Raw genomic sequence first — 24,892 nt, 5'->3', positions numbered from 1 at the left:
AGTGAATATCAAATATTAAATACATATTTAATATTTGATATTCACTATTTTTCTTCCTACTTGTTCTGTATCTTCAGATCCTACCATCTATGAAATCAGTGTAAAAATCTACCCCTCTGGGCCAGCCCGGTGGCGCACTCGGTAGAGTGCGGCGCTTGGGAGCGTGGTGGCACTCCTGCTGAGGGTTCGGATCCCATATAGAGACTGGTCCGCTCACTGGTTGAGCGCGGTGTGGGCGTGACACCGAGGGTTGCAATCCCGTTGCCGGTCGTGGTACGGGCGCGACACTGAGGGTTGCGATCCTGTTACCAGTCACGAAAAAAGACAAAAAAAGGAAAAAAAAAAAATCTACCCCTCTGGTATTTGCTATAATGGCATAAGACAAACACGTACTCTGTTGAGGAACTAAAATTGCAATAGATAACCAATATACAGTAGTTAACTGTCCCAAATTACAGCTACCCAGACCATTTTACTAGCACCTTTCCAAACCTTCATAATTAGCCATTTGACTCATTGACTCCATCGAGCAATAGTAACATTAAAAAAAAGCATGGAACTAGTATCATGAGTTATAACTAAAATTGTTAATTTACTATAGAATTTTTTTAGTTCTATGTAAAGCTGTCCTAGCTTGTGTCAATTTACATGGTTCAAAAAGATGTTTTTATAGGATACTCCATCAGAGATCTCATAACAAACGTGAAACATTCTCTACAAAACCACTCCCATACATCAGTACATTGTGGATAGCACATGACACATATATTGTGGATATAGCTATAATTGTAACAAAACTCTTTTTAAAATAATTTCTTCATTATAACACTAGTATCATTTTATGTATGCCAAACATGTCTGCCAGCAAACAATTTCCATTCCCTACACATAAAATGTTTTAGAATTTTAAAGGTATAGGATAATCATAAAGGTGTCACTTAGCCTTCTTTCTTCTGTGCTTAGGAAATTTTTTCATCTGTTTTCCATCTCATTTTGTATTGACTGGGAATGGGATTTCTAGCAATCTGATAAGGTGGAAAAAGTTGAAGTGATCTTTGGGGTTCACTATTGTAGATTTACTTTAACACCTTTTCAGTCTGATTTGTTTGTTTTTACTAAGGCCACTTTAGTAAGTAACTCAAAATGAAAATCAGATATTTAATTGCTGTATTTTATGGTTTTCACTGTAAATTTGAAGGAGTAAATATTAGATATTCTAAAAATGTTCTTGACCAAGGTAGACTTCCAATGAGTTGGCTGGGCAGGTGGCCATAGGAATATAACAATGAGTCTGTCTTCACTTTTTTTTCCATTCATCACCATACTCAGTATAGTATCTTGCAAATACTAGTTACTCAGATATCTTTGAATATATGGAAGGATGTCAATGATGATCTTTAGTTAAATGTTTTAAATAACAATTTAAAAATGAACCAAAATAAACTCTTTATCTGGAAATTTGATCACAACCCGGGAATTTGCTTTAAGGAACTGTATTTAGTATTGGTTTATTTTTCTAAACTCTTGTGACTTAACCCTTCTGTAACCTGAAGCTTAACATGAGGAAAAGATTTCTGTAGCTAGGGATTTTATCCTTCTGTTTACTAAGCTCAGGTATCAGTGAGGTCCGTTTAAAAACACTGAAGTTATTTCTCCTATGCACCCCACCCACATGGAAAGTATTAAAGTTCTTCAGATTTTCCTAAAATTCAGCATTTATTTATCTTCCCTCTACTAGTTTTGCTGATAGATTTATCCTCATGTGAAACATAAAATGGGTGCTTCATGCAATCTTAGCTTGATGCTTCAAAACATTTCCCCCCTTCACAACAGACTTGGCTATCAGGAAAAATCTTTTTAATGAAATCTTCACACAGTTCACATAAAGAGACTTTAGCCAGACATAGGGGAGGGAAACTCAGCTAAGTTTAGTGTTTTAATTGGAACATAGAAATCAGGCAGGCCTGAAATTGGACAGGAGTCAGGCTAGAGAAGCTTCTCAAGTTCTGTAGGGTTGGTTCTTTTCAAGTTTGGCTACATTGTTTTGTTGTTGTGGTGAGTAGCCAGAAGGTTGAATGTATATTTATTCAAATAAAGTTCCAATATTTGTCACAAAGCTAAATATAAAAGATTTTAGTATGTCCTTTTTCTCTGATATTGCTGAAAATGATAAAGAAGCATAGTATATGACTTAATATAACTAAAAGTACTTAAAATTTATAACACATTTCAATGTTAACTATTAATATGTCCCCAGAAATTAGAGCTCAAAGTTCACTGTAATAATCTATGCATGGTTTATTTGTCAGTTTCTGGTCATTGTTGAGCTCTGATAAAGTCTAGCAGTATGCTAGATGTGTTTTGTTTTAGATGACTTCAATTTCTCTTATCTACAGAGACTGTTTTAAGAAAAAAGCAATCTATAGCCCATTTTTTAATCAGTCTCCAGTAGGCCATATGCCATGGGGCTTGAGTAATCATTTTTCATGGGGCTTCACTAATCATTCTTGAATAGTGGCAGGTTGTTCTCTTAAAATGATTGGACAACTTCTTTTATCTTCCTTCTCAATTTTAGAATGGTGAGAGTATCATGGTTGAACTTGCAGCTGGACCTTTTGGAAATAATGAAAAGGTAGGGATGGCAATTAAATAGAAATGGCTGCCCAGTGTATGTACCTGTATCCAGTTAATAATTTTGCCTTCCTGTGTAATTCATTGGTCATATAGTGCATGTTAAGGTGTTGTAAAACTTATTTCTCACAAAATATAGCCCTTTTCTTAGTTATTCTAAATTATTAAGTACCTATTGACTTGGGTTTCATCCTAGAATGATGGAAACTTGGTGGAAGCCACTGCTCAACCCTCAGCTCCCCATGAGAAAGTAAGGATTGTATTTCAGATGTGTTCATTGGACTTTAAATCATACCCTCTGAGACAAGACTCTTCTTTGGGGAAAAAAATCCAGATTGCCAAAAAAAAATCTGTTTCAAGGCCTGAGTCCTATTATTGGTAAAATGGAAAAAATTTTTTTAAAAAAAGGTTAGATGTGGGAATAGAGAATTAATCCTGTTAATGCTACATGTGTGTTGGGTTTCATTTTTCCAAAACTACGTATCTATTTCTTTCAAGCTTTCTATAAATTTGGATTATATACATATGCTTAGTTTATGTCCTGTGGTTTCATGTTCTTTTAAAATGTCAATTTTAAAATGTTAAAACAATTATTCTAATGTCAATTCTTCCTTTTCTAAAAGATATGGTTAAAGATTGCTTAAAGTTTATTAATGGCTTTTTTTTTTTTTACAGTTACCAGTAGTCATCAGGGTACCGAAGCTGATCTATTTCTCAGTAATGAGTGTATGCCTCGTGCCTGTTTCAATATTGGGTTTTGGAGACATTATTGTACCAGGTAAATAATTGTAACAATTTCAGTAAAAATATACAGGTACTGATGGTTTAAAATCTTTATATGTATAGTATATGTTAAAAGTTACCTACTCTGTATTAAGTATTTCTAACTGTTGCTAGAGCTGATATCAGTGACAAAGATAGAAAAAAAGCTTTTTGAGAGGTAGAAGATAAAGCCCAAATGGTAACAACTAAAGTAACATCTCTCATAGCTCAAAAAGTATCTTAGAGAAAATTAAGATCAGTTTAACTTCTTCCCCAAGAGAGTAAATATTGTGACCCTTTTTTAAAGTTGAAGATAATAATGCTAAATATAGTTTCTATTACTTCTGTTTTAAAATAATAGTTATGTTTTAGGAAATGTTTAGGAATACTAGGCAAGGTCATGATCAAGAGGGGAAACAATAGAACACCAGCTTGTAGGGCTTCATAATACAGAGAGACAGTTTATAGTAGAATCAATCACCTCCTCACATGTTTTCTCTGACAGTATTGCAGTTCTTTTGGCCTTATTAATTTCGCTGGGCTGCCTGTAGAATAAACTTAATACCAGCGCAGTAATAATGTAGTTTTAAAATAATCATACTTTTCTATCAGCTGAAAGTTTGTTTTTTCACTTTATTTACAGTCTTGCTATGTACTAACAGCCTGTGAATGGATAAAGAGTACTGGCTCTTCTGAAAAAGCCCTTCTATTTACATAGCAAAGCCAGATAGAGAGAAAGAATATTGTCTTGTGAGTTGGCATGGCAAAGTCCAGTGTAGCAACTCTCTTAGTTCATTTAATCCCCATTCACATAATTGATAATGTAGGGAAAGCATTCTATTAAGTAACCTTAGGGTTCCTTGAATATCTTTAAACTTATCTCTGATTTTACCAGTTCCTCCCCAAGTGCTATATAAAATCTTATATACAGTACTTGGCATAGAACTGGTAAAAATCACATATAAATATTATATTCTTGAGTAAATGTCAGAGGTCTCAAACAGAAATATTTCCCCAAAGAACAGAGTCATTGACAATACATGATTTAATTCTAAGAGCTAAATTCTAATTTGGGAAAAAAGGACCATTTTTTTAAACACATGGAAATGTGATTAAACAGCAAATGTAGTAAAAATAACAAGGAACCTATTTTATTGATTATGTAGAGACCAAAACTAATTAAAACAACCAATAAAGATAGTCAAATTATTTCATGATTTTTTAAGTGGTTAAATGTCATTCATACTGTTTTGTAACAGTATTTATTTAATATATAAATACAATCAGATTTCTTCTTTGGAAAGGTTCAACAAATTTCTTTTAAGAAATAGGTATTAAACGAGTTGTTTCTGCACACTTGCATGTTTAGAAATGAGAGCTTATATTTCATTGTTATTTGAACTTGGTATTAAAACTCCAAATCATTTTATCCCACTAGGAAGGAAGACTTTTTTATAACAATTTGAAATTACCTTCCTTGATGCCCTTTCATCTTTTAAGCATTTTATTTGTTTCTTTAAATTTACAGATAAAAATTGTACATATTTATTGTGTACAACTTGTATTGAAATATGTGTATGTATTAGGGTTCTCCAGAGAGACAGAATCAATAGGATATGTTATAATTATATGGGAGGGATTTATTGGGAGAATTAGCTCACGTGACTAGGAAGAAAAGTCCCACGATAGACTGTCTATAAACTGGATGTTGGTAGCATGGCTCAGTCCAAGTCCAAAGGCCTCAAACCAGGGAAGCTGATGGTGTCCTTGGTGTAAGTCCTGGAATGCAAAAGCTGAAGTGTCTCGTAGTTCACGCAACTATGAAGAAAAGTCCCAGGATAGGCCGTCTGCAAACTGGATGCTGGTAGCGTGGCTCAGTCCAAGTCCAAAGGCCTCAAAACCAGGGAAGCTGCTGGTGTCCTTGGTGTAAGTTCTGGAACCGAAAAGCTGAAGAGTCTCAAGCTCTGATTTCCATGGACAGGAGAGAAGAGTGTATCCCAGCTCCAGCAGATCAAGAGAGAGCTTCGCCTCTTTCCCCTGTCTTTTGTTCTCTCAGGACCCCCAGCGGATTGGATGGTTCCCACCCACATTGAGGGTGGGTCTTTCCCACCCAGTCCAATTGCACTCATACTAATATCCGCTGGAAACACCCTCACGGGCCCACCTTAAAAGATTGCTTTACAGGTTTCTCAGCATTCCTTCATCTAACCAAGTTGACACCTAGAATTAACCTTCACTGTGTACATTGTGCAGTGGCTAAATTGAGCTAATATACATATGCACATATGTTAACAGAATTTTTTTTGTAGTGAGAATACTTAAAATCTACAGCAATTTTCAAGAATATAATAAATTGTTATTAACTATAGTCACCATGTTGTACAATAGATCTCTTGAACTTATTTCTCCTATTTAACTGAAATTTTGTATTGTTTGACCAATATCTCCTTAACCCTCCACCTCCACCCCAGTCCTTGGTAACCACCATTCTACTCTCTACTTCTATGTGTTCAACTTTTTTAGATTCCACATATAAGTGAGATCATGCAGTATTTGTCTTTCTGTGTCTGGCTTATTTCACTTAACATAATGTCCTCCAGGTTCATCCATTTTGATACACATGACAGAATTTCCCCCTTTTAGGGTTGAATAGTATCCTATTGTGTATCTATGCCACATTTTCTTTACTTTTTCATCCATTAATGGACACTTAGGTTGATCTATATATTAGCTATTGTACATAATGCTGAGATGAGCATGGGTGTGTAGGTAACTCTTTGACGTACTGGTTTTATTTTCCTTTGGAAAATCCCAGTAGTGGGATTGCTGGATCATATGGTAGTTCTATTTTTATTTATTTATTTTTTTTGAGGAAGCTCCATACTTCCAAAATAGCTATACTAATTTACATTCCCACAAACAATGAGCATGGGTTCCCTTTTTACCACATTCTCTCCAACATTTGTTATATTTTGTCTTTTTGATAATAGCCATTCTAAGAGGTTGAGGTGATACTCATTGTGGTTTTAATGTACATTTCTCTGCTTAGTTATTTTGAGCATATTTTCATATACCTGTTGGCCATTTGTATGTCTTCTTTTGAGAAATGTATACTCAAATCCTTTACCCAATTTTTAATCAGGTTGTTTTCTTACTATTAAGTTATTTGCATTTCTTATATGTTTTGGATATTAACCCCTTATCGAGTATTATTTTGCAAATATTTTCTCTCATTCTGTAGGTTATCTCTTTGTCTGTTGATTGTTTCCTTGGCTATGTAGAATCTTTGTAGTTTGATGTAATCTCATTTGTTCAATACTGTACATTTTTTAATGATACATTTAAAAAATTTTCTCTGTGACATGGAATATTGAGCAGCTAATAAAAATTATGTTTTTAAAAACTGTTTTAAGGCTTTAGGAAATATTTAAAATATGGTATTAAGTTTAAAAAATTTAGCATATAAACTCTGCCCAGAATTCAAGGTACTTTAATGTTTTCATAATACAAAAATGAAAGTTAAATATAATACAACATATACTGCTACCATAATTAACAGTTGAATTTATGTTGCTGTTGTTTAAGAAAATTAAAAATAATGTGGAGGGTTTTTTTTTTAGGTCTGCTGATTGCATACTGTAGAAGATTTGATGTGCAGTCTGGTTCTTCTATATACTATGTTTCTTCCACAATTGGTAAATTTTTTATTTTTCTTTTTATTATCTTGAATTGTATTGTCTGGAGGAAAAGGCAAAGGTCTAAAAATAAGGAGTCCTGGGTTCTAATGCCATTAATTAATAAGACAAGTTTTTCCATCAAAAAGGGAGAATTAATACTCACTATTTATATCACAAGCTTTTGGAAGTTTAAAAAGGAAATTAGATGTGAAAGAAAAAGATTAGGTTCTATATATAATGCTTAGTAAAACATCTGGCACGAAGAGTTCAGCACAGTAGCAGGATACAAAATCAACACACAAAAATCAGTAGCATTTCTTTTCACCAATAGTGAACAAGCAGAAAGAGAAATCAAGAAAGCCTGCCCATTCACAATAGCCACCAAAAAAATAAAATACTTAGGAATTGAACTAACTAAGGATGTGAAAAATCTCTATAACAAGAAGTATAAACCACTCCTGAGAGAAATTAGAGAGGATACAAGAAGATGGAAAGACATCCCATGCTCCTGGATTGGAAGAATCAATATAGTGAAAATGACTATACTACCCAAAGTTATCTACAAATTTAATGCAATCCCCATTAAAATTCCTATGACATTTTTCTCTGACATGGAAAGAACTATACAGTCATTTATCTGGAATAACAAAAGACCACGAATAGCCAAAGCAACGCTGAGCAAAAAAAATAAAGCTGGAGGTATTACTCTACCTGACTTTAAACTATACTACAAAGCTATAATAACCAAAACAGCATGGTATTGGTATAATAACAGAGACTCTGATCAATGGAATAGAATAGAGCACCCTGAAATCAACCCACGCACTTACTGCCATTTGATCTTCGACAAAGGCATTAAGTCTATTCACTGGGGTCGGGACTCCCTCTTCAGCAAAGGGTGCTGGGATAACTGGTTATCCATTTGCAGGAGATTGAAACTAGACCCACATCTCTCACCATTTACTAAAATCAACTCAAAATGGATTAAGGATTTAAATATACACCCTGAAACAATAAAACTTATTAAAGAAAATATAGGAGAAACCCTTCAGCAAATAGGGCTGGGCACAGACTTCATGAATATGACCCCAAAAGCATGGGCAACCAAAGGAAAAATAAACAAATGGGACTATATCAAACTGAAAAGTTTCTGCACAGCAAAAGAAACAATTAACAGAGCTAAAAGACAGCCAACAGAGTGGGAGAAAATATTTGCAAAATACATGTCTGACAAAGGACTAATATCCAGAATATATAAAGAACTCAAACAACTTTACAAGAAAAAAACAAGCAACCCAATTAAAAAATGGGCAAAAGAGCTAAGTAAGCATTTCTCTAAAGAAGATATGCAAATGGCCAACAGTCATATGAAAAAATGCTCAACATCACTCAGCATCCGGGAAATGCAAATCAAAACCACACTGAGATACCATCTCACCCCAGTTAGGATGGCCAAAATCCAAAAGATGCTGAAAGATAAATGCTGGTGTGGTTGCGGAGAAAAAGGAACTCTCTTACATTGTTGGTGGGAATGCATAATGGTGCAACCCCTATGGAAAATGGTTTGGAGGTTCCTCAAACAGTTGCAGATTGATCTACCATATGACCCAGCTATTTCACTGCTGGGAATATATCCAAAGGAATGGAAATCATCAAGTCGAAGGTATACTTGTTTCCCAATGTTCATTGCAGCACTCTTCACAATAGCCAAGAGCTGGAATCAGCCCAAATGTCCATCATCGGATGAGTGGATATGGAAAATGTGGTATATCTACACAATGGAATACTACTCAGCTATAAAAACGAATGAAATACTGCCATTTGCAACAACATGGATGGACCTTGAGAGAATAATATTGAGTGAAACGAGTCAGGCAGAGAAAAAGAAATACCACATGTTCTCACTCATTGGTGGGAGCTAAAAATAAACAAATTAATTCACCCACATACACACACAAAATAATCGGTGGAGGGGGAAGAAGATATAACAACTATACTTTTTTGAAGTTGTTACAACAAGCAAACGGAAAGGACATTCTTGGGGGGGAGGGGAGAGAGGGAGGAGGAAGGGAGGTGTTGGTGATGGGCCATAATAATCATATACATTGTATATTGACAAAATAAAAATTTAACGAAAAAAAAAAAAAGAAATAGGCCTATTCTCATGGCCTCTTGAAAGTTATAGACTGGGGGGAATGCAGATAGAGTCACTAACAATAAAGTGGGATTAATATTTTGGTTATAGTAGGTGCCATGAAAGCTGGAGATTGGACATCCAGTGCTTGTGGTTTTAAGACAGGGTCATGGGGGATTTGGGGAAACTTCCTAAAGAATGTTAAATTTATGTTGAGACTTTAAGATTGAGCCATGTGTTCCACCTTGGAGAAACTATCTCTTCAAAGACCCAGAGGGAAGAAAGCATGACACATTTTAAGAACCAAGTAAAGTTTGGAATGACTATAATGTTGAGTAAGGGTAGGGGAGCTGCAGGAAATGAAAGCTGGAGATAGAAGTGCAAGGGTAAGAGCCTATAGGGTCTTACAAGCCACGTTAAAGAGTTTGGACTCTTTCCTAAAAGCACTGCAGACCATTTAAGGATATTAAGAAATCTAGAAAGTGGAGCAAAACCAGGGGCGACTGTTGTGATGAGAAGTGATATTAGCTTTAATTATTAAGGTAGTAGGATGGAGAGAAGTGAGCAAAGTCAAGAAAAATTTAGAGGCATAATTAATGGGGACTGGTGATGGATTCAGTGTGGGGAGAGGAAAAGGAAGTGGAGTCCAGGGTTTGTGGCTTGGGAAACTAAGTGGGTAGATGATAATACTATTCACCAAGATAAAGCAAGGGCAACAAGAAGATGAATTCATTGTTGGACATGTTACATGTTGGATATGAATTCAATGTTGTACATTCAAAGTACCTATAGGACCACCAAGAAGAGAGAAATAATAGGCAGTGTAATAAATGCGTGTGACCAGGAGACAGACTTGGCTAGAAATTTGGGAGTGCCATTAACATACAAAGTGAGTAAGGGGGAATGCAGAGAGAAGAAAAGACTCAGGACAGAACTGTGAGAAAGGTATCTACTGTTAGGGGCACTTATCTGATTAACTGTGAGGTAAATCAGGATGAGGAAGACAAGCACATGGGGAAATTTTGTTGAGGGTTGGCATTAATAAGTCTTTGTTTAGGTTACAGTTTAAATTTGGGACTGTTACTGAGAGCACAGGTGTTATCTTACAGAATTATTTATACTTCTTAATATTTTCTTTCTTTCTTTTTTGTTTTTTCTTTCTGTGACTAGCCAGTAAGGGCATCCAAACCCTTGACCTTGGTGTTTTAACACCTTGCTTTAACCAACTGAGCTAACTGTCCAGCCCTCTCATTATTTTCATCAACAGCATTTTATCTTTACTTATAAAGTTTTTTCCTACCCTTTATAACAGCTCTTAAAGTATTTTATTATAAAAATATGTGCTTATTATAGAAAATTTAGAAAATATGAACAAATACAAGAAGAAAATTAAGCTCACCCATAATCCCACCACCTAGAGGTATTTAAGGTTTAAGTTAATTTCCTTCTATGTTTTCTGTAGATAAATGGATAGGTGGGTGGGTGATAACTATACATTGGTCTCTATCTTGCTTTTTCATTGCATTTTTGTGTTACTTCACTTAAAATTCCTTATAAAAATCATTTTAATGGCTGTATAATACTCTATCATATATATCAACCATACTTTATCATTTACTTTGACCCAATAATTTCTCTTTAAGGGATTATTCAGAAAATGATTAAAAATTTGGGTAAAATTGATGTGAAAAGATGTTCATTACCATACTTCTGACCCTCTTTGTTCTATTTTAATGACTTATAGGTTAATATTACTATTGGCAGTTACTGTACTAAAATCTTTACATAGTCCCTAACCCTGTTTTAACCTCAATAATTTTTCTTTTTTGGATTTTAATTACAAAGTAATACATGTTTGCATTTTTTAAACAAGCAATATAAAAGTGTCCAAAGTAAAAATGGAAGGCCCTTTTCTAACCATTCTATTCCCCAACCCCAGTCCTTAAGAGGTAGCTGTTTTGAACAGTCTGTATATAGCTTCCAGACCTTTTTATGCTAACCTACGCTGGAAATAGTTGAAATTTAGAGTTCTTGTATACATAAATGCATTAACATTGCATTTCTTTGGAAATACTCTATAGCTCATTTGTTTCTCTCATTATTCTAGCATCTTTCCTCCTTTCTCTCTCCTTGATCTTCATTGAGACAAAGAGGGTAATAGGTAAGGAAGGAATTCAACCAAGGGGTACATTTATATTCCCTATGAACAAATGCACTGCTTTTGGCCATCATGGTAAAAATCATGATCTTGAAAAAAAATATGATTCTACTTCACAGTAACTACCTATAAAGGGATTGATTACTGCAGCTGGACACAAAGCAGTACTAGCCCCAGAGGGCAACTTCAGGGACTTCACCACATTACCTACTAGCTAAATAAGGCAATTGATTGTAGGAAAATCTATTTTAAAGTATCTAAAAACAGAAAGAGAGAACAGATCTGTGTTAGAAAGGTGGGAAAGGGGAAGTGAAAAGGAATTAGCAAGAAATTGGTTAATAGACACACAGAATGATTACCTTTTGTAATGATGGATATGCTAATTATCCTGATTTGATCATCACATATTATATACAAGTATTGATAGTCAACTCTGTACCCCACAAATATGTATAACCACTTATGTTTTAGTTAAATAAATAAATAAAGTATCTGAGAATAGGCTGGCCAATTAGCTCAGTTGGTTAGAGCATGGTGTTTATAACACCAAGGTCAAGGATTCCAAGCTGCCAAAAAAAAAAAAAAAAACTGAAATTAAAAGTATCTGAAAACTTAGGCCGACTTTGGATATAAACTTCTCACTTTTGCAGGGTGGTATCATAATTTTATTAGATAAGACATTCAGAATACAAAATAACACATAGTAGTAAAGAGCATAGAGTTTGGTGCCAGACTGCCTAAATTTGAATTCTGATCTTGTTAATTATTAGCTACGTGACCTTAGTCAAGTTACTTAGCTTCTTGGTGCCTCAGTTTCCTCCAATGTAAAATGGGATAATAACCTACTTCAGAAGCTTGTTGTGACAATTAAATGTGTTAATATATGCATATTGCTTAGAATAGTACCTATGGCATCATAAGCACTGTAAATGTATTTGCTATCATTATTTGTAGGAGTTGGGGTTTTTTGTTTTGATTTATTTGTTGGTTTGGTTATTTTTCAGTTCATTAACTAGATTTTTCATTTTCCTGGTTTGTATGTTAAAACTTTGGATTTTTGTTAATTCTGGTTTTTTTAACTTATTTGTGAAAGAACAAATCTTGAGCCATCATCCAAGAACTGCAGAGAAAAAATTCTGTTTAGACTTGGTCATTTTCCCATTGTGCAGTAAATTTTGAAATATGAAGAATGGACATTTGTTGGAATTTTAGGTAAATTAGTTGCAGAATATTAAAAATTGCTTTCAGGAGAGAGTCAATTTTTCAGAAAACTAGCATTTTTGGAAGTTATATAAAGCAGTGCCTTTGCAAAATTACTTTCTTGTTTATATGAAAAAGAAAATCTCTCATTACCTATGTTCAAACTTTTACGTCAAAATTAGTTTAATTTGAATGTTGTCATTTCTGGGAGACAGTATATTATAGTCTTTGGCATCAGTTCTGGCAAATTATTTAATCTCTGAAGACTGTTTCCTCATCCATAAAATGAGGTTGGAATTACAGGCAGGTAGGAGAATAAGTAATCCATAGTGGTAGGTTAGCCCAAGGGTTGGTGAGACAGGTGGTTGTTGAAATCAGGAAAGTCTAGGCAGAGACTTCTAAAGTAGAGTGGGGAACCTCAACAAGCCTGGTAAAATAGAGGGAGACTTGATTTGGCCCCCTGTGGGGTAGGTTTGAGGGTTGGACCTGGTTAATTTCTTAGGCTAACAGTGTAATAATCCTTTTCCTCTTCTCTCCCAACCTCCATCATCTTCAAAGCTTTGTCAGTTTGTTTTCAGAAATTCCTTATTTAACTCCCCACTCAAAATCTGCCTTCTCCAAGAAGATCTCCAAAAAATTAGAAGAAATTAAATCCTCCCATTGAAATTAGGTTTACCCTCCCCTGTATTTTTTCAGACTTTGTATTTAAATACTTATTAACATCCACCCTGCAGTGTACGTATTTATGTATGCCTTCCTCGCTAAGTTTAGCTCTTAGGTGTTAGGAACCCACAGTGCTTATACCAGTGCTTATACACTGTCCATTCTCAGTTAATGTTATTGAAATTCTTCATGCAATGCAACTACAATGTTTGATCCTTAATCCACTGACCTTTAGTCACTTTTGTGTGTGTGTGTATAAGCTTCCTGATTCTGTTTCAGCAGCCCTCATAAAGTTACCATAATTGCCATATGCTATTGTAAAAGTGAAGCACTTTTAAAACATTAAATTAGACTTTTATCTCTACAGGCTTTATATACAATCATTTTTGTAAGTACCAAAAGTTTTTGCTAATGTTTTGAAATAATCAAATGTAAATAAGTAGTATAAAATAAAGTTAGAATCTAAGGTGATGGCAAATTTGTTTATGCTATGAATCATTTGGTTCATTCTAAATGCCCCGTATTTGAGTTGAGTGCAAGAATAGTGGTAGTAAAAAGCAGGACTTTCCACTGAAGACTTTTTTAATGTCACGAGTAGCCCTGACTGACTTTTTCTGCTGTTTTCAATGGACAAATTAGACCTCATTTGTTCATAACTTGGAGACTTCATAGAAATACTTTAGTATTTTACTTAGAGTCTTTTAGCCCTTTCTGTGACTTTCTCTAATCAAAAGAAGTAACGTTTCCATAGGATTTTGCAAAAATAATACTAATTTGGAAATCTTAATTATAAATTCTTTTCTACAGCCTGAAGCTAGTTATACTATATTTCTTATGAACTTTTTTTTTCTGGAATGCTTCAAGAGCTACAATACTTACTTCCACTCTTTTGATTTTACTCAAAATCTTAATTCTAAGTAGTGTAAAGTAAATAAAGGTATTTTTTTTCTAGAGAGAAAAATAAAGGAGAGTCATAATTACTTTAACATATAGAACAATGAAGAGAAATCATTTTAGAGGATTTGTTTGTTTGTTTCTAATACTAAATCAGTAGACTTAGATTTATGCAGCGGTCTCCAATGGGCTGCTTTACTCTGGGTGGGTAGTAAATTTTCAGTTGGTTGATAACCAGTAAACAATGAGTTCGTCTCTGTGAAATGTCACTAGTACTTCCAATTATTTTTAGAAGTCACAAGCTGTAACTAAGTCATAATACAGAGATACTTAAAATGACTCTGCTTTAGTATCAACAACTCTCCAGTTACCCTGCTTTAATGAGTGTTTTATTAGACTGTGCTTGCAGATTGGTAAAATAAGCAGAGCTATTAGAAAATGCCAGATTAGTTAACCCAATTTCAAAGAATATTTTTCCAAACTGAGCTTGCCTATTTACAAATATTATGAATTCATTACGTATGTTAATTTATTGTGTTTTTTAAAACTTCAGGTTTTCTCCTATGTTTCTATATAGTTTTTATTGAAAGTCAGTAAAGAATAAGGAGAACAGATGCTTACTTCTCAATAAGTTGACTTTGAAAGTTTTTTAAAAATTAACATACTGTTATATTTAGGGATTAGATTATAGTGCCAATGAGTTACCTGGGGATTAGGAAAGAAGAGGCATGTTATAATTTATGGTATGTAGGCTATTATTTCATTAGGTTACAGTTACCAGGGTAAGTAGTCTTGGGGAAGAAAGATTATTTCCCCACCATCCATTCTGCTGAGGATGCTTCAGTTCTCTCTACCCACAGCTCCAGCCTCTTACAATCAGAGCTTTTAAATTTTTAGAAGGAAAGGGGCATAAATATCTTACATGCTTCTTCTTTCACCTCCTTCATTTAAATTGTGACTAAAGTTAACCGTTCAACAACTTCATGTATTGAAGTTCATGTATTGAAGTGCATAATGTTACTTGTCTTGATCTGGCTTTTTTTTTTTTTCTCCCTAGAAATACTATGAACATGTAACTACCTTAATCTAGGGGATATCTTTGGCAAGTAGAGGACTTCAAAACTCACTGTTTGGGGACTTGAGATGACTCATAGAGTATCAGCAGGTTTGGGTTTTATAAGCTGTCTCCTTTAGTTGAGATGGCTGAAAGCCTCAGCTTATGTTGTACAAGTCCAGAGATCCCATTTGGAAATGATCCCTGCCTCTTCTTCCTCTTCCAAAAAAAACACTAAAGCTTTTAGAGCCAGTTTACAGAAATAGGTACATGTACCTTGCTGGTCTTTCCTTCTTCTAATTCTTGATAAAGGAGAAGAAAAAGAGTACATCACAATACTGAAATTTAATCACTAGTCAGAGTCTGATAATCTTCACAAAGACATTAAGTACTTTTTGCTATTTTTAAGTAATTTTATCTGAAAAACAGGGTAAAAACACTGAAAGCATTTAAGCAGTTTCTTCTTCATTCACAAATATAAAAAGATTTCAGTGGGAATAGGGGTAGAGCTGAAGTGACCATTTGAGGAAAGTTTAACTACTGATTCCTCTAAAATAGTCTATAGCAAATGTATTCTTGATTTTGTTTTGAGATATCATTTAAGTGCCTTCAAGTTTGTTTTTTAGTAGAAATTTTTATTATATAATGTTTCTAAAATTTTATGTATTATTCTTATCTTAAGCCCTGTTCAAGGTGTCAATAAGGTCACACTGTCTCAGAACCAGCATATATTCTTACAGTGACTTTTGGGGCCATTTTTAGTTTCCACCGAAACTGAACTTCCACTTCTACAAGTAGATACTGCCTGGAATAAGTGTCAGGAATATCTTCCTTTTGTGGTGAAGTTCCCAGTGCCATGAAGGGTAGCATTCATATTGGGGAAACAGGTAATGGAAGATCCAGAGAAAGCAATGATCATATTGGCCCTGAGTGTTATGATTAGGCTTCCTGGAAGGTTCGCTGTCACCCTGACCATCTCCATAAGAGTATGGATGTTGAACTAAAACAGGGCTCCAAAAGGAAAGCTCAGTTCCATGGAGCTATCTGTGTATTTTGTAAAAACTAGGAATCTTTTGCAAAATTAGTGAATATTGGGAATGAATTGAAAATATGCATTTCCTAACATCTTTTATTTGTGTCTAGATGATGGACCAACTGGACTATGCAACAAACGAAGAAAACCCTGTGACTGCTGGTGAACAGATTGTCCAACAATAATATTATGTGGACTTGCAATAATGTTTCATTAATTTTCTACAAATAGAGTTTGACTTTTTAAATTGACTTTTGAATTGACAATCTGAATCTTCAATGATATACTTGCAAATGTATATTTTTTTGAGGTGGTACTGATAATTACATTATAAATAATTAAAATGCATTTGCTTTTAATTATGTTAAAGTTGTGCCTTCCCATTAAATAAAAGCATAAGGTCTGTGTAATTTCCAGGATGTATCATATACAGTATATTTTTCTAAAAAACAGAAATGCCTTCACTCACCCCTGTACTTTTCTTACTGAGATCTGTTTCTTTGAACTCTAATGATAGATAAAAGTATTACTGTGTGGGCCAAGCCCGTGGCGCACTCGTGAGAGTGTGGCGCTGGGAGCGCAGCAGCGCTCCTGCCGCGGGTTCGGATCCTATATAGGGGTGACCGGTGCGCTCACAGCACTCACTGGCTGAGCGTGGTGCGGCCGGTCTCAAAAAGGACAAAAAAAAAAAAGTATTACTGTCAAAGTGAGTTTCTGAACAGATTTTACTGTTAAGAATTATGCAAATTTTATCTGCTCTATAGAAATAACTAATTAAGACCCTGCAAGAAGGCAGTTCAACAGTGACAATTTGGACCTTACATCACTGCAGAGGTTAGAACTATATAGTTTGGGAATAAATATAAATGCATATTTTTGTAGTATAAGTTTTTTTAAGAACCCAGTCCTTTTTAAACTTGAGAACCTAAATTACATCAGACTGAACATGTATTATATTAGAATATTTTCCCAGATATAGAGAAATATAATATATAAAACTAGTCATTAAAAGGACACAAAAACCGAAATCCAGTTTTTAGTGGCCTGCCATTTCCTTGAAGATGTAGCTTAAATTTCTGTACTAACATTCAGTTTCGCCTTGGTATTTCTAATCTTGGAAATTTGGTTCTATTGATGAGTGTAACATCCCTAACAATTTGTCCCTCCTTCCCCCTGACGTTTTATTTTTCATGATTCGCATTCCTTTCCCATAGGCAACCACCGTTAACCTTGGCAGAGGATAACTTATTACTGTACAAAATGTGGTTCAAAGGAAAAAATTGGAGACAAAAGGTGGGAGTCTGGATGTTAGTTTAATTACAATGTAAGGAAGAGTTTGAGTAATTTGCCTCAGCCCAAGACACTTATATCTCAGATTTCACATCTACAAAATAAGTAGGTTAAACCAGTTAATCATTCTGGTACCTTTCAGTTGAAAAAATCCTTTTTCTCATTCTTTGCTAAGTCTCAGATATGACTCAGCAGGATTTTGCATCTCTGTGTAAATAATGTGCGAATATGTGAACAGATCTATGATCTTTCATTCTAAGGCCAGTTCAGCTTATTAAAAGATGAAACTAATGCCTTTTAAAATGGATCAGATCTTTGATGTTTGAATTAAATTCAGTATTAGATGCTTTTGTTAACTTTTGCTGAATAAATTGCAAATAGAGAAGCTCTATTCTTTCTACTTAATATAGTTGTGGGTCCTTTTGTTTACGCCAGATGACTTATCTGACAAGTAAGGGTTACTCTTAATTTTGCCTCTATTGTATCAAGTTTGAATTTCTTCCAAGGAATCTAATTTATTTGGCAGACTCTGATAGAGAGAAGAACAGATTAAGTGCCATTTTAAAATTCCAACTGTATTTTTATTTATATCAATAAAATGTTTGCCAAAATACCGCTTTTTTAGTAAAATTATCTGTGCTCTCATCCCAGATTTAAGATATACAAAAGCCTCAACCACATTTTATGAAGAATATTAAAGAAAATTACTGGGATATTTTTTTACTGTGTTGAAATAAGACAGTTTCTCAAAAATAATTTGGTTTCATATAACTGCAGAAGTAATTAATGCTTTAATTTCTTAATATACATTTTGCTTCAGAATAGCACATTAACTAGTACATCTAGAAATCTGAGATCTGAGTTATCTGATACAAATTCTACTTTTTCCAGGGCCGGCCCGTGGCTCGCTTGGGAGAGTGTGATGCTGATAACACCAAGGCCATGGGTTCAGATCCTATATATGGATGGCCAGTTAGCTCACTGGGAGAGCGTGGTGCTGACAACACCAAGTCAAGGGTTAAGATCCCCTTACCGGTCATCTTTTAAAAAAAAATTCTACTTTTTCCAGGGCCGGCCCGTGGCTCGCTTGGGAGAGTGTGATGCTGATAACACCAAGGCCACGGGTTCAGATCCTATATATGGATGGCCAGTTAGCTCACTGGGAGAGCGTGGTGCTGACAACACCAAGTCAAGGGTTAAGATCCCCTTACCGGTCATCTTTTAAAAAAAAATTCTACTTTTTCCAACCATTAGTTGTCAAGAAGGTATAACCTTGTTCTAGTTTGCTATTAAAATCTTATTGATTAGGGCTGGCCAGGTTAGCTCAGTTGGTTAGAGTGTGGTGCTGATAACACCAAGGTCAAAGGTTCAGATCCCTGTACTGGCCAGCCACGAAAAAAAAAAATCTTATTGATTAAATAGAAATAAGAAATAAAAAGTGAAATTCCTTAAGTTTCTTCATCCTCAGTGTCAACTTTATATTGTATATAAACAATCTGTTTGGCAATCTAGCAGAAAATAGTTATTTAAATGAATTAAAGTGCAGAAATATTTAATTTTGGAAATCAAAATGAACAAAAGATAGGAGAGATGAAAACTCAGCTTTAAAAAGCTATATCATCTCTTTCTCTCTTGCCCTCCCACCACCAGTAACTTTCAGGGGAAGAGAAACTATTTGTTGCAAAAAAAAAAAAAGTATTATTTCTTGGTTAGAAAGTCCCTATGAACATTTTTGTGGCATATCAAACAAATTACTAATTATCTCAAATTGTAATGTGGGTTATTTTTACCACAGTTTAGTTTAGTTTGTGGGGGGGAAAAACCTTCATATTCTAATACCTTATATTTTCTTCTAGCTTGTAGATTGCTTTAGGTAAGCAATTCCTTATTAGTAGAGTCTGCAATTAATTTCTCTTTCGAAGGAAGAGAACTTTAATCCATCTGCTATTGGCATTGATCTATTTCTGTTACATGTCCATAGAGATTTTGGTGAATTGGTACGTTTATAGTAAATACAAATGAGCTTTCCAGTTTTCTTTGCTCTTTCAATTCTGCTTTAATATAAACAAAAATTATTTTCACATTTGACTGAAAAATATTTGAACTAATTTATTTAAGCTTGGTCTCCAAAATTGCAGCCCAATCTCAACCAATGAAATTTCAAAAACATAGGAATTTTATTTCAGGTTAGTGGAATGTACTTGAAAGGCTTTACAGTTTCCCATTTACAAAGAAAAAGGTTGAATTTATTCAAGGTGATGCCAAATAACTAATTCTACAGTTCAGAAAATTCATTTTCAGTGCCCTATTTACCCTCAGAGGATAATTTTAAAGGAGTTTAGGTGAGAGCAATGCAAATAAAGTCAAATTCAAGAGACTTGAATCAAATCACTCAACCTTTTGGAATTTGATCTTCTACTTTGGTACTCGTGTTAGAATACTGATTTTTCAGCGTAAAAAAAAATCATTGACAGGGTAATATATAGGCCATATGATAGTGAAGATCATAAATACAAATTTTCTCACTTAATTTTTTCATATTTAGGATGGCCTTTGTATATAAAAATGTTCACTGGGAGGAAAAGTATTTTTAAAATAAATTTTTAGAGTAAAAAATTAGGTGCACATAAAAAATGTAGAATATTTAATATCATCATGTATTTCCTTGATTAGGCATAAAAAGTAAACAACTTTCTATTCCTTCGGAATATGTATCTTTTTTTAATGCCTAACGTTTATCTGGTTAACCTGCAACATTTCCCAGTAAGGCAAGTCATGCAAATTAGGTACTTTTTGCCTGTTTTATACCTCCTGTCATATTTTATTCAAATGAGAAGCTTTTTAAGAACATGAATTTTTACTATTTAGGTGATTGGTTTGAGTGTTGGATTCTTTTTTTAACACTTTGATATGTAAGTTAGTGTAAATTAATACTTTCATAACACTACTAGGCTTTATTTTTTTATGGAACATGATTTAAAAATTTTTGAAGTGTTAATTTAGTGGTGTTATCTTTATCATGTGCCAATACTGACAAGAAAAACACTTTTTAAATGTATTGAATTCACTATGATATTCAATAAATTCTATTTTAAAATAAAATTTGAATTTGTTTATTTTGAATAGAGAAAAAATAATTGAAAATGAAATAAAAATTTACTAGATCATGTTCACTAACACAAAAATGATAATGATCGCTTATGGAATTGTGTAGTTAAAACCATGCACCACATAGGACTTTTGTTCAACCATGCATGTATGATGGTGGTCAGAGCAATAGGCTATATATAGCCTAGGCCATACCTCTAGGTTTGTATAAGTAACTCTGTGATGTTCGTACTATGATGAAATCACCTAAGGACGTGTTAAGTGATATATGACTTTATTTAGGCCTGACAAATTATCCTTAAAACCTAGATTCCGTAAGTGGTATTTACTGGACATTTATGTTGATACATAATAGCACTTAATAAATATTCATGTATGTAGAGACTCTTTTTTACTTTTTTAAAAAAACAGAAAGTATCCCACCTCTTGTGATGAATATTCCTGGCATTTGCAGCTTTGCTGGTATTGTTCCCAGAAATTACCTAGATCCTTAATGCCATTGTAATGTTCTTTTTTAACTCAGATGAGATTGTCTCTGCAGTTTGTCTTGACTGTTGAGAAAGTTCTTTCTTCCCTTAGTGGGTAGGTGGGACCTAACACTAATTCCCGGTAGATAGTGTCAGGATTTAATTGAATTGTAGGATACCCATTGGTGTCTGCAGAGAATTGGAGAATTGGTTGTTGGTGTTGGAAAACACCCCAGTAGTATATATGAGTACAGGTGCAGGGAGGGGAGATAGATGGGACTGGTGGGAGCATGGAAAGTTCAATTCTGATTGCTTTTATTTTCTGCCAATGAAGTACAAGCAGGGTTATCAGCTGAGAGTCCATTTGAGGAGGAATACCTGACACTGGGAAATTTATATTATATTTTTTAAAAGAGGTTTATTTTGGTTCACAGTTCTGGAGGCTGAGAAGCCCAAGATTGGGCAGCTGCTTCTGGTGAGGGCCTTCTTGCTGGTGGGGACTCTGTAGAATCCCAAAGCAGTGCAGGACATTACATGGCAAGTGGGCTCATGAGAGATGGCCAAACTGACTTTTTATAACAGACCTACTCTCATGATAACCTATTTCCTTGATAACCCATTAATACATGAATGAGGACCCAATCAGCTCCCAAAGGTTGTACCTCTCAACATTGCTGCATTGGCGACCAAGTTTCCAACACATAAACTTTTGAGGGACATATTCAAACTATAGCAGTGAGAGAGAAGCAAGGAATTTAGGACATATGGGAGGGAGTGAATATAACTGATTGGCCATGAAGTTTAAGCTGGATAAGGAGAGAAGCATGAGGATTTGAGGGTGTATGACAGTGAAAAGGTATTAGAATAAGTGCATTGTAGGTCCCTATAGGGTTGAATGGTTGTTGGGTTTAGGAGAGAAGCATGAGGATTTGAGGGTGTATGACAGTGAAAAGGTATTAGAATAAATGCATTGTAGGTCCCAGAGGGTTGAATGGTTTTTGGGTTTAGGATATTAGAAGTTGCATAGATGGGCAGTAGTGGTCCAGTGGATTATAAAAAATTGAAACTATGAGGAATTGCCATTATTGGTAATTACAAGGTCAATTAAGGGTTGCTAAACAAACAAAAAAAATGCAGGATGCCCATTTAAATTTGAATTTCAGATAAACAACAGATTATGTATAAGTGTGTCCCAAAGTATACTTAGGACAAACAGGGATACTTTTAAAAATCCATGCAAGGCCTGGCCAGTTAGCTCAGTTGGTTACAGCATGGTGTTGAAAACACTACAGTCAAGGGTTCAGATCCTCATAACCACCAGCTGCGCGCTGCCTGCCCCGCCTCCGCGAAAAAAAGTTCATGCAGATACTATTATCTTATTTTTCCATGAACTTTTTGAAGTACCCTCGTATATTGTGTGTGTGTGTGTACATCATCATCATAATTATATAACAAAATGTTGGTTTTTTAAAAAAAGATATATGCTGTAATATAGGGGAGCAAAATGACATGATGTCTAAGAGCTACTTTAAAATCCTTCAGCTAAGAAAAAAGGAAAAAAGAATAGTTAAAGCAAATGCAGTAAAATTTTGATAATCATTGAATCTAGGTGATGGGTATATTGTCTTTAACATATGTATGAAATTTTTCATTAAAACATCTTTGAGGGCTGGCCCGGTGGCGCACTGCTACAGTGCGCCGCTTGGGAGCGCAGCGGCGCTCCTGCCGAGGGTTCGGATCCCACATACAGACCGGCCACTCACTGGCTGAGCGAGGTGCGGGCGCAGCACTGAGGTTTGCGATCCCGTTGCCGGTCCCGGTCCGGTACGGGCGCGACACTGAGGGTTGCGATCCGTTGCCAGACATGAAAAAAGACAAAAAAGGAAAGGAAAAAAAAAAAAAACATCTTTGAAAACTTTTGTGGAGTTTCAGAAGAGAGCCAAATGACATGTATGTTCAATTTATCTTTTACCTGCATCTCTCCTTATGTTTTTACTCCTTACTTGAGGTATATATTTGTAATCATTTAGCATTAAGCACTTGTATTTAAATATTATCCAAAACACAGAGCTAATTAATGCAATTAATAGCTGGTTGCTTAGTTTTTTTTTGTTTTTGTTTTTGTTTTTTTAAAAGATGACCAGTAAGGGGATCTTAACCCTTGACTTGGTGTTGTCAGCACCACACTCTCCCAAGTGAGCCACGGGCCAGCCCTTGCTTAGTTATTTTATAAAAAGTTTACATATTTTAGTATTACTTAGAGTTTTATGTATCATGTATTGGTTTTCATGATCCTGAAGTATATTAGGGTAAGATTAGCTTCCTAAATGTTATCCCTTTGGGATCTTCATGAAACAAGATGAAAATCTCTTAGGAACAGTGAAACAAGTATGTATTACTCATACACGTAAACACACATATATACTTATAGTAACTCCATATCAATGCCATTTAACTTACATTTTAGGGTATTCCTTAGCTAACCTTACAATATTAAAAATCTCAATAAATTTCTATTAAGTTAAAGGATCTATGTTAACGATGTTAATACATAGCAAAGATAATGATATCCAATATCAGAAAATCAGAACTTTTTTGAGATTCCTCGTTTTCAATTTTTTACTAATATCCTGTGTAAAAAAAACTTTTAGTAATCCAGAAGCATTATCAAAGCAAACAGCTTAAGTATCAAATGAGATAACCAAGTTCAAACAGACTTACCTTTTTAAAAAGTATATATCACCACATGGGTTTGTCAAAAACACTGATGTGTCAGTGGGAATAAATAATTCACAATTAGAGCCACCAATTAATTTTAAAATTGACAGTAAAAATTAAAAGCAATAGCACAGTGTCATAATCCCTAACATCCAAAATCACTTATGTGTAAAACCTTATTATTCATCCCTCAGTTTTAAGTGGTTAGTCTCCGCCTGTGACTAAAATTTAGGTATTAGTTTTTTACATAAACAACATCAGGATTTTTTTTCATTTTCTCAGGAAATGGTTGAATCAAATGATTTAGGGATAGCTACACCATTAAAATTATTACAATTTGCAAACTATCATAGTTTGTGGCATTTAGTCTTAGACCCCTCTGAACTCTCTATCCAGCCAAAGAAATTCATTTATTATGCATTCACATATGCTTCAGAGAAGTCCATGCAGTCCCAGCAATAACATTATTTTCTTTTTTTGGTGGTTGGCCAGTACAGAGATCCAAACCCTTGACCTGGTGCTTGGTGTTAATCAGCACCAGCTCTAACCAAGTGAGCTAACCAGCCAGCCCCCAGCAATAACATTCTTAACAAAAGGGCTTTGCTAAATTCAAAAGAGAATTTCTCTCTGTGGTTACTGGTAGTTTGTTCTTGCTTTTGCCCAAATCTAGCCACTTGGGTCAGACTTTTAAAACTTTAGGAAGAAATTGTTTTTCCTTTTAAGAGGCCAAAGAAAAGGTTATAAAAATGTTAAAATATGTTTAAAATATATTTAGTTGTGTAACTAATTATCATATACACAATTGAAGAAGCCTGATTTTCATATCAATTATTCAAGAAGTATTTATTGAATACTTATGATATGCCAGGCACTGTACTGGAGTTAGAGATTAATATTTCAGACATTCCAGGTATTTTTAGTTGGCATTTTATAAGCTTTCCACTTGCAAACGAGGTTAATTTTTTTTAAGAGTGCCTAAGAAAGAAAACCTATTAATCCTCTATCTGAAGTGCAGCAAAATTTGTTGGAACTGGTTTGATTACCTCTGCTTATATGAACAAAAGATTCTGTAATGATTTGCCAAACATTTATGAGTGTCTAAG

At 34.5% G+C, this 24,892-nt stretch overlaps 1 protein-coding gene across 1 annotated transcript in view; it reads left to right on the top strand.

The window, feature by feature from the left end:
- Positions 1–16,391, top strand: part of SPPL2A (signal peptide peptidase like 2A) — a 79,229-nt gene extending 62,838 nt beyond the window's left edge. Inside the window, exons 11-15 of the mRNA XM_008566922.1 lie at positions 2,576–2,632; positions 2,828–2,881; positions 3,307–3,409; positions 7,014–7,171; positions 16,317–16,391. Coding sequence (XP_008565144.1) covers positions 2,576–2,632; positions 2,828–2,881; positions 3,307–3,409; positions 7,014–7,171; positions 16,317–16,391 — 447 coding nt within the window. The remainder of the gene's footprint in view (positions 1–2,575; positions 2,633–2,827; positions 2,882–3,306; positions 3,410–7,013; positions 7,172–16,316) is intronic.
- Positions 16,392–24,892: the final 8,501 nt, after the last annotated feature.

The sequence above is a fragment of the Galeopterus variegatus genome, unplaced genomic scaffold (genome assembly GCF_000696425.1).
Source record: "Galeopterus variegatus unplaced genomic scaffold, G_variegatus-3.0.2 Scaffold276, whole genome shotgun sequence".
Taxonomy (NCBI): domain Eukaryota; kingdom Metazoa; phylum Chordata; class Mammalia; order Dermoptera; family Cynocephalidae; genus Galeopterus; species Galeopterus variegatus.
This window is presented reverse-complemented; position numbering and strand designations above follow the sequence as displayed.